This window comes from Lupinus angustifolius, chromosome LG19, assembly GCF_001865875.1.
Source record: "Lupinus angustifolius cultivar Tanjil chromosome LG19, LupAngTanjil_v1.0, whole genome shotgun sequence".
NCBI lineage: Eukaryota > Viridiplantae > Streptophyta > Magnoliopsida > Fabales > Fabaceae > Lupinus > Lupinus angustifolius.
In genome coordinates, this window is record NC_032027.1 from 11860670 (window position 1) to 11871761 (window position 11092).

Consider the following 11092-nt stretch of genomic DNA (forward strand, 5'->3'; position numbering starts at 1 on the left):
CAATTGGATATATAGTTAGTCCAATAACCTTCTCAATGAAAACTTTTACACTTAATGTTGGAATTTCTTCTTTTCCACCTCATTGACCAAATGCTTTCAACTGAAAGTGAAAGTCAAAGAAATGAGTCAATAAAGAACCGTTATCATGCATATAAAAATAAAAAATAAAAAAAAGAGTTGTTCCTGATTGTGAAATTTATACACACATGTAGAATGAATCAACACATTAGTAAAATATTCACCCAAAAAAAATTAAAGATTCAAAAAGATCTTTACCTTATTCGAGACATGGTTACACTCTTACCTTATCTCTATCACCAAACTTAAAATCATCCTCCATTTCACCATGAAACACTGAACTTTGCAAAACTATTGAGATGAACAGAACATTGAATAAAAGGGTATCCAAGAAAACATTGAAAAATGTAATAAGATTAAAATGGGTATCCAAAAAAGACTTAAAAATAAAAGCTCATATTTTTAATTTTACTTTTAAGGATAAAAATGTCATATCATTTTGAGTAAAATGATAAAAATATTATAATATGTTGTTTTTGTTTTTTTAGCATTTCATTATGTAGTGCGTTGCTAAGAAAGATGGCCAGGGAACTTAGTGATTCCCCTTCCATGAAAGATAAAACCATGGTGTGAAGCACCAAGAAAGTTAAAACTAGAGATGATCATGTGGAAGTCGACACTAGGATGGAGATAGTGGTGGATGATAACTCTCCGGGACAGGTAGAACATGTTTCGTATAAGGATAAGCTCCTTAATCTGCCAGAGGATAATGAGGAAAGCCCTATGCTAGACGGGGAGGAGGACATGGTGGAAAACCGCTGGTATCAGGAAGTGGATGAGGAACGTGAATTCGATCCTTGCTCGGAGATTTCGATATCCAAAGAGGAATTTGAGTTGTGGTGTAAGCCTTGGAAGCAAGCCTTGGTGGTGAAATTGTTAGGGTAACAATTTCAATGAGAGTTATAGAAGCTCGGTAGAAGCATGCAATTTATTGCAACCCCCACATTATGCTTCATGGTAATTTATGGGGTACTTTTCATTCTCTGGCTTCTAAATTAAATAAGCCCTGATGTGCCATTGGGGACATCAATGGTGTGGCATCGTAGTCAGAAAGAGAAGGTAGCAGTAGCAATCATTCTCTAAGGGGGGTTTCTGATTTTGCATCTTTAATTAGCAACTGTAATTTCATCAATCTCAGTTTTAGTGGACCTTGGTTCACCTAGAAACAGGGTCGTCTAAAGGAGAGGCTTGATAGAGCTCTGGGAAATTTAGATTGGAGAATGATGTACCCCCAGGATTCTATTACTCATCTCAACCCTCTAAAATCTGATCATTATCCTTTGTTGGTTAATTTCCATGAAGATATTGGGCCTAACAGGTTATGGCGACCTTTCAGGCTTATGACTGCTTGGTTGTCTCACCCTTTGTTTAATGATATGCTACATCAGAGTTGGCAGGGTCACCTTCCATGGAGGGAGGCTCTATGTTGGCTTCAAGATGACCTGAAGGTTTGGAACAAGGATGTCTTGAGTAATATCTTTAGGAAGAAGAAAGCTCTACTTAAAAGGCTAAATGGTATTACAAAATGTCTGGCTTCTGGTCCTAATCCCTTTCTTGAGAAGATCCATAAGGACTTTTGGCTGGATTATGAATTTGTCCTCCACCAAGAAGAACTTGTGGTTCCAAAAGTCTCATAGAAATTGGCTCACTTTTGGGGATAGGAATACTCGCTTTTTTCATGCTTCAACGATCGTTAGGAGGAAAAAGAGTCAGGTTCGAATGCTTCAGAATGATGATGGGATCTAGATTAATGATAAAGAGCAGTTGGAGCTTATGGCATTTTAATTTTTTCGAAATTTGTATGTTGATGATGGTCCCTCCTCCCCCTTTTGTGTTTCGGGTTGCTTCAATCAGTTGACAAAATTATAGCGGTCTACGTTGGACAGTTCTATCACAGAGGAGGAAATTATTAGGGTTGTGTTCAACATTGGTGGTTATAAAGCACCATGGAAAGATGGATTTCAAGCTTTGTTTTATCAGAGCAATTGGAAGCTAGTTGGAGCAAACTTTTGTGATCTTGTGAAAAGAACATTTTTAACTCCCGAGTTGGTGAAGGATCTTAATGAGACTCTCATCACATTGATTCCTAGATCGGATCAAGCGTGCCATTTACGACAATTTCTGCCTATTAGCCTTTGCAACGTTTCCTACAAGGTGATTACTAAAATCTTGGCCACTCACCTTAGGGGGGTTATACAGTTACTGACTGGGCCTTATCAAAGCATTTTTATTCCATGCAGACAGAGCAGGGACAATATAATAATTACCCATGAGGTGATACATTCTATGAAGAATAAGAAACGCAAATGGGGTGGATGGTAATCAAAATCGATTTCAAAAAAGCCTATGATAGACTTAACTGGGGTTTTGTGAAGGATACTTTGCACGTCACTGGTATTTCAGGTAATTTTGTCAATTTAATTTATCAATGTATCTCTACTGTCACGGTGCAATTGCTTTGGAATGGTGAAGTGCTTAACTCCTTCAATCTGAAGCGGGGGATTAGGCAAGGTGACCCCATTTTGCCTTACCTTTTTGTTTTATGCATGAAGCGATTGTCCCACTCAATCTTGGCTGTTGTGGACCTTGGTGTCTGGAAGCCGATTAGGCTTAGCCGGAATAGCCCACCCTTAACTCACCTAGCCTTTGCAGATGATTTAATCCTTTTTGTTGAAATGAATTTGGAACAAGTTGAGGTGATTTCGACCTGTCTGAATTTTTTCTATTCAAGTTCAGGTCAGAAGGTGAACACTGAAAAAACCTGTATTTTCTTCTCCAAGAATGTGCATGATCATGTTAGGTAGCAAATTTATTCTGAGTTAGGCTTTAACTGAACCATCGACTTAGGTAAATATTTGAGAGTGCCTATCCAACATTCAGGGTCCAGAAGAAGAAGTTATAATTATATCCTAGAAAATGCTTCTCGTCGTCTTAGTAACTGGAAGTGCTCGCAACTTTCTTTTGCTGGCAGGTTGACTCTTTCTAAGTCTGTCCTCCAGGCTCTTCCATCTTATGTGATGCAATCAACTCTTCTCCTTCTTTCAGTTGTGATGGGCTAGATAAGCTTTGCAAATCGTTTATTTGGGGGAGCCTTCCAATTCTGGGAAAGCTCATTGGGTGAAATAGGAGAATTTGTGCATTCCCAAGCAGGCTGGAGGCCCGGGCCTTTGGCATTCAAGGTTAGTTAATGAGAGTTTTATGATGAAAGCAGCTTGGAACATCCTTAATAATAAGGATGACTTGTGGGTTAAGGTGGTGTGTGCCAAGTATAATTGTGGTAACAGTATGCTGCCCTCTTTTACCATAGTTTCAAATGAGTCTTTCTTTTGGAAAGGTCTAAGGAGGGGGTGGGACCAAATTAGAGACAAGGTTCATTGGCGCCTAGGCAATAGTAGAACTGTTAGTTTCTGGTATGATAAGTGAGTTCCAACGGAGGGAACTCTAGCCAATCTTCTCGGAGATCACCTTACTTTTGACCTTAACGCTAAGGTTGTTGACTATGTGGATTCTCAAGGGAATTGGGAGTTGGGTCTACTATGGGATTCATTACCGACAGTGGTGTGTAATATAATCTTGGCTATTCATCCTCCTTTTTCTCCTGCCACAAAGGACTGTTTGGCTTGGAGTTCTAATGATGGTGCTTTTTCTGTAGGCTCGACCTACATGAGCATTGTTGCTCATAATTCTTTCCCTATTTCTCAGGTTGCTTTTGTCATTTCATGCTGGAAAGGGCCTTATAGAATCTCTCTATTGTTGTGGCATTTGGTAAATAATGGTCTCCCTACGAATGTTAAACACCTTAAAAGATCTATGACGAACTCGACTACATGTCCATGGTGTTCTGATTTGGAAACATCCATCCATGCCTTCCGAGATTGTCATTGGGTTAAGGAGGTCTTGATGGGTCTTCTTGGTATTCCTGCACATCATTCCTTCTTCATTGAGGAATTATTGGGTTGGATTTCTTCCAATCTCTCTAGTTCTGAGACTGTTACTGATGGTGATTGGGCCTTTGTTTTCGGTATGGCCTTGGAATCTCTTTGGTGGAATAGGAACCTCCTGACTTTTGAGAATAAATGATTTCCCTCATTAGGCTCTGTAACGAAATTAGTGCTCGCTGTAGGAGCACAGCCTTGGCGCTGCGCCATAATCAACAAGCCTTGGTGCAAAATTCTAATCCCAATCTGCTTGTTATCCGCTAGTTTCCGCTAGACCTGAGGTGGGTAAACCTGAACTCGGATTGGGCTTTCTCAGCGTCCATGAGGCTAGCTGCTTGTGGAGGAGTGGTCAGGGAACACTTCAGTGCCTTTGTCTTCGCTCAGTGGTCCAGGCAGAACTATGGGGTATCTTGTTGGGTTTGAGATTGTTGTTGCAAAGAGGACTCCAGCAGGTGTGTGTCGAATCTGACTCGGCTAGTTCTGTGCAACTGTTAGGTTCGGGTTTCCCGGATCATCATCCTTGTGCTAGCCTTGTGGAGCATATCAGAGTTCTTATGCGCTCATTTCAAACTGTAACTTGTAATCATGTCTTCCGAGAAGCTAATAGTGTTGTGGATGCTTTTGCTAGGCATGATTTAGATCTTCATTTAAGTTATCGTATTTTTTTATTCTACTCCTAACTTTTGCTCTATTCAATTGTTATTAGATAGTGTCTCTACAATTTATTGTAGAGGTTGGTAGTTTGTTTATTTGTTTTTTGTCCTTGGACTTTTAGCTCTCTTGTACCATCAAAAAAAAATGTAGTGTGTTGCTCTCTAAAAATGCCATATAGGAAGTAATTTAAGTATGAGCTAATAAAATTAAAAAAAATTAGAACAATAGACAACATGGATACCGATGACAATATTTAAACCTAAACTAAAATTAAATAAAAAAACTATTAATATAAAGTAGAAATAATCATGGGTTAAAAAAATAGCAAAACAGAAAGAAAAGGAAAACAATAGTCAAGCTTTGCTTTTTATAAATAAAAGCTTTTTACAACAAGTGTAAAATCTATTTATTAATTGAGATGACAATAGGTAGTGGGAAATATCTACGAAAAATATCTGCAACGGGTTGGATCTGAGTTCGTGTTTTTGGATTCGTAGGTAATCGAGACTCGAGATTTTAAAATCTACTATTGGATTAGTCTGGGTTCGGACAATGAAGTACCTAGACCCATGAGTACCTGGACCCACTATTCCTTCCTAAATATATATATATATATATATTGTTAATCCATAATATTATATTGGTAAGTAATGATGTGATGTCATATTGTTAATTGATATGTACAATCCAATGTTTTGTTGATTGAACAATTCCTACTAAATTAATTTTACATTAGAATGTTGAAATAATCGATTTAAAATGTGTTTAACATTTTAAATATGTTTTATAATTTTTTCTCTGGTTGAATACCTCAATAACGTATAAGATTGTAGGAAACAAACACATAATTGCATAAATTACTCGCAATTATTTTTAATGTATTTTGAATTTGTGGGTACCCACAGATCTGTGGGTACCAAACACCTTTAGGTAGCAGACCTGATGGGTATCAGCACAGGTCTAGGACAGGTATGAGTCCAAAAATCAAGCAACGATGCAGATCCAGGTAATGCACTACCCAGACCCATTACATTCCTTATGCACTAATAATATAAAAATTTATATCCAATCAATGACAATAAAAATAAAAAATTTATGCACTAACAATATAAAAAAATATTTATGTACGATTAATGATGATAAAATATGGACGATAAATGATTAAGGAACATTGTAAAAATATTTTGTATACATTGTTTTTCTCTTTCATAATATATAAGTGTTGCCTAACATAAAACTTAATAAAATATATTTTTTATGAAAAGAAAAATAAAATTCAATTATAACCTGACTTTCCATATTCCGAATCCTAGATTGATTGCGTTTGAAGGCCCATCCTACTCTCTCTCCATGTTTCATTAGGGTTTTGACTTGCTTCTTCGTCTTCTTCATCTCTTCTCTGATCATCAGGTATGAAATTACCGAGTTTGAGATTTACGTTCGTAGTTCCTAATATCTCGATAAGATAACTGTTGCTTATGTATGATTTTTGTATTTTTTTTAGTTGCTTTGATTTATCAATAACAATTAATTAAACCAAAACTATAATTTGCAACTGATTATGTATGTGCTTATGTTCATGTATGTATCAAAAAATTTGTGTATTTGTGTAGATCATTTATAAAATGGGTGAGACTGGGAAACGGTACCGTTCACGTAGGGACTATGATGGTGACAACAAAAACCAAAAGAGACGTGCAAATGAGAGGGATGAAAACGGAAATGATGAATTGGTTGTTTATAGGATACTCTGTCCTGATGGAGTTATTGGGAATGTTATCGGTAAGAGCGGCAAAGTGATAAATTCCATACGGCAAGAGACTAGGGCAAGAGTCAAGGTTGTGGATCCATTTCCTGGCGCCAAGTACCGAGTTATAACGATCTATTGCTATGTCAAGGAGAAGGAAGAATTTGAGGTTGATGATGAGTTAAACCGGCCTCTATGTGCTGCTCAAGATGCTCTTCTCAAGGTTCATTCCGCCATTTCAAATGCTGTTGAATCGGTTGGAGATTCTGAGAAGAAGCGTAATGATAAGGAAGAATGTCAAATCCTTGTGCCATCAAGCCAGTCTGCAAATATCATTGGAAAGGCTGGGGCTACCATTAAAAAACTGAGAGTTAAGACAAAGACAAATATCAAGGTTATTCCGAAGGATGTAACTGACCCGACACACTCATGTGCTATGGAGTTTGACAATTTTCTATTGGTTAGTATATTTAATATTATAAAACTTGGTAACTTGCTGTTTAACTAATCATTGCATAGATTCATAAATCACAGCATAATCGCTACTTGATGAAAATATTGACATCTAAATCCAGTTACAGAAATATGGTAACATTTAATTCATTGTGGTTTTGATAGAGACTGTAAAATTCTTTTAATAGCGGGGTAAGCCTAGTTTATTGGATGATGTTGTAAACATTTAACATTGTAATATTTGTGGTGGCCGATTGTGCTGCCCATAACAATTTTATATATTCAAAATATTTTTACTCAGATCCCCCAAGATTTTAACAAAAAAACTTTGCACTGTACTTCCATCTTACTATATGTTTGTTTTTGTTGTGAGTAGATTACTGGAGAATCAGAAGCAGTAAAAAGGGCATTATTTGCAGTTTCGTCTATTATGTACAAATTCTCTCCTAGGGAGAATATCCCTCTCGACCAAGCTATACCAGAAGGCCCTCCTAGCATCATCATTCCTACTGATGTCCCAATTTATCCACCTGGTGGAATATATCCAGCTCCGGATCCTATTATCCCACCTAGAACTGTTCCTCAAATCATTGGCGCTACAAATGTTCAAGATCTGCAAGGTTATGATGCAGGAAATACATGGCCTCTGTACTCATCTACCTTTCCAGTAGTTTCTGGTCTTGGTCCTCCACAATCTGAGGAGTTAATTGTAAGAATGTTGTGCCCCTCCGACAAGATTGGGCGTGTCATTGGGAAGGGAGGGAGTACAATTAGAAGTATGAGGGAGGCTAGTGGTGCTCGTATTGAGGTTGATGATTCCAAGGCTCATCAAGATGAGTGTTTAATCTCTATAATTGCATCAGAGGTGCGCTATCTCTGCTTCATCCATATTTTTCTTCAAGATATAATTGCATATCTAAAATTTCTAACTGTGGTGGTGGGAGTAAGAGCTGTTATACTTCGTGGTGTTTGTGATATATCCTATACACTTGGAAAAGCTTTGATTTCTTGTTTATCAACTTTTTTGGGCCCTTATTGTTAGAACATAGGAAATAATAGCAGAACATTTTAAATTATCTTATAGATAATATCTAGAGGATACTTAGATACTTAGATAATATCTAAGTATTTCCTACATATTCTGAATAAGATAATTGAAGATACTCTGACAAAATTTCCCATATTCTAACATTTTATTCTAAACTAAAATAATTGTTACAGTTAATGAAATAAAAATGCAAAATAGTAGAACTCATATGGATGAATCCTATTAATTAATTTTTTAAATGCATGTACCAAAGGCTGAAACAAGTTTAATTACATCATAAAACATTAAATCCTCATAGTTAAGATTCTTTATTAAACTTATCTAAAATCTTTCAAACAACTCCTTCATTCTTTTATCCGTTGGTGTTACATTTCTCCATTCTTCTATACAAAAGATAGCATATGCATCCCCACGTATTTGCCAATACCGTGCACTTAGGTTACATAAGTCCAACTTCCATACAAATATTCTTGAGATCAGCGCTGTAACACCTCTGCCCATTTAACTTGCAAACCAATAGTCCTTATTACTTGTTCTGTTAACACTGCTTCAACTTGAATAGTAGATTTGACATTTGGGTATAAACTAAATATGTTTGGTAGAACACGACGTATTTGTATATCATTAGTTAAGTTTAATGGAACACTTGTAACTAGAACTCTCTAATGGTTATAAACATAATACATTTGAAGGAGAGTTTCAAGATGAAACAAAGACCATAGAGGCTTTCACATATTAGTGTGAGTTTTTTCATTTCTATGCTTCATTGCACAACTGAGGTTGAGGGGTTTACTTCATTTTTATTTTTCCTTTAGAAGCTATGACAACCACATCTTTACTGCTAACACTACTATAATCAAAATAAGCTCACACATATTTAATATTGGTAAGAATGGAGGTAAAGTTGAAATTAACATCAATATCAGATATGTGTCAATTTATTTTGATTATAGTAACATAAACAATAACAAATATGTTGTCATATCACCTGTAAATAGAAGAAGAATGAAATTAAAATTGTTGATATGCAGAAGTATAGCAATGTCAAAGCAAAGCCTCAGTTGCGTAGTGATGCATATAAATGGAAGCATCTAGAGTCTTTGTTTCGTATTGAACATATTATGTTTATAACCCTTGGAGAGTTCTAATTATAAGTGTTCTGTTGAATTTGAGTATTGATGTACATGTATGTCATATTCTACTAAATTTGTTTAATTTATGTCCAAAAATCAAATCTTTTATTAAAGTTGAAGTATAAGAAATAGAACAAGTAATAAAGACTCTTAGGTTCCCATAATAAATTGGGAAAGGTGTTAGATCACTTATCTCAAGTATACTTATATTAAAGTTGGACACATGTAACCCAATTCCGCGGTCTTGGTGACAAATATGTAGGAAATGCATATACTATCTTTCGTATAGGAGGGTGAAAAATGTAACACCGATTTATAAAAAGCTACTTCCTTATTGGAACTTCCTCTGGAATATGAAGCAGTTATTGTGAAAGACTTTGGATAGGTTTTATGAAGTATTTTAATGAGTATTTAATGTGTTATGATGTAATTAACTTTGTTCAAGTCTTTGATACATGCTTTAAAAAATTAATAACACTCATCCATATGCACTATACTATTTGCATTTTTTTTATTTCATTAATTGTGATGATTGTTTTAGTTTAAGTAATTGTTGGAATATGGGAAAATAAATATCTTAAATTATCTTTATATCTAATTATCATCTAGATATTCTAATGTACTTTCTTATATTCTAACATCATTAAAAGCAAAGTGATCACATATTATGTTTATTTTTGTAGTCATCAAGCGACCTGAAGTCCATGGCAGTTGAAGCTGTTCTACTGCTGCAAGGGAAGATAAATGATGAAGATGATAACACAGTTTCAATACGGCTCCTAGTTCCATCCAAAGTGATAGGGTGTATTATAGGGAAAAGTGGTTCAATCATTAATGAAATTAGGAAGAGAACTATGGCAGATGTTCGAATTTCAAGAAGCGATAAGCCTAAATACGCAGATGTCAATGATGAACTCGTTGAGGTTTGAATTCTATTTTGGTTCATCATTTTTCTTGTTTAATCTGTATATTTATTTAATACAATGTTGTTTTGGTTTTAGCTGGTTGGTGGAGTTGATTGTGTGAGAGATGCACTAATTCAGATTGTCTTGAGACTGAGGGATGATGTATTGAAAGAACGGGACATTGGCCAAAAAACCCCTATGGGAGCTGAATCCTTGTACCCTGGTGGTTCTGTTTTTTCATTGCCATCTATGCTGCCTTCAGTTCCTCATGTCACTGCTCCCCTAGCTTATGATCAGAGGACCAAAAGTGGATCTGGCCTGGGCATGCTTTCTTCAAGCAGTCTTTATGGATATCGGTCTTTTCCGGTATGACTTGCTGCTTGTTTTTTTGGGTGCTATCTAGATTGTGAGATATGTGCTTGTATTAATTGTACTTCACCAGTACTTGACCTAGATTAGTATTTACAAATATAAATAGGTATGTTATAATGCTTAACACACATCTCATTAGCAGTAAAATGTAATCCCTTTCCTTGTAAATTAACCAGTAGATAATCTCTTATGTGTTCATTTTGTTGTAGGTATGTCATGACTTATTTCTTCACAACCTTTTGATATTAGTTGACCCCACCTTATGGGACTAAAGCTTGACTGTTGTTATATATCTTTTTTATATTGATTCTGATTTACTAGGTTCAATATATGGATGTGTGTTTTCACAACTTTTACATTGATTTAAAATGAGAAAATCTTTTAGCAATGAAATTCAGATTATATTAGATTGGTCCTTTTTTGTGTGCTTGAGTGGTGTATCTACTAGTTTTTTGTTTTTGTTCATTTGGGTTTGTTGTGAAGCTGTGAATACTGTTGCATTGAATCAGATAACATGGTGAATGCTGATGGATTTCATCATTCTTTCATTCTTGTTATTTTCTGGGTGGGATGGAATTGTAGAGATTGAAGCTGTAAATACTGTTGCAATTAATCAGAAAATATGGTGAATGCTGATGGATTTCAGCATTATTTCACTCATGTTATTTTTTTGGTTGGGATGATACTGTGGAGATTGTAGCTTAGAGCTGTTCCTTTAATTCAGCTTTTCCTTTCTTTCCAGTTCTGTGTAAACCATATCCCCC

General features: G+C 35.7%; 1 protein-coding gene across 1 annotated transcript in view; it reads left to right on the forward strand.

Annotated features, from left to right (window-relative positions):
• LOC109334420 (KH domain-containing protein At4g18375-like) overlaps positions 5989 to 11092 on the forward strand; it is a 6661-nt gene continuing 1557 nt past the window's right edge. Inside the window, exons 1-5 of the mRNA XM_019570188.1 lie at positions 5989 to 6080; positions 6284 to 6877; positions 7247 to 7735; positions 9735 to 9974; positions 10053 to 10322. Of these exons, the coding sequence (XP_019425733.1) occupies positions 6296 to 6877; positions 7247 to 7735; positions 9735 to 9974; positions 10053 to 10322 (1581 nt within the window). The 5' untranslated portion in view covers positions 5989 to 6080; positions 6284 to 6295. The remainder of the gene's footprint in view (positions 6081 to 6283; positions 6878 to 7246; positions 7736 to 9734; positions 9975 to 10052; positions 10323 to 11092) is intronic.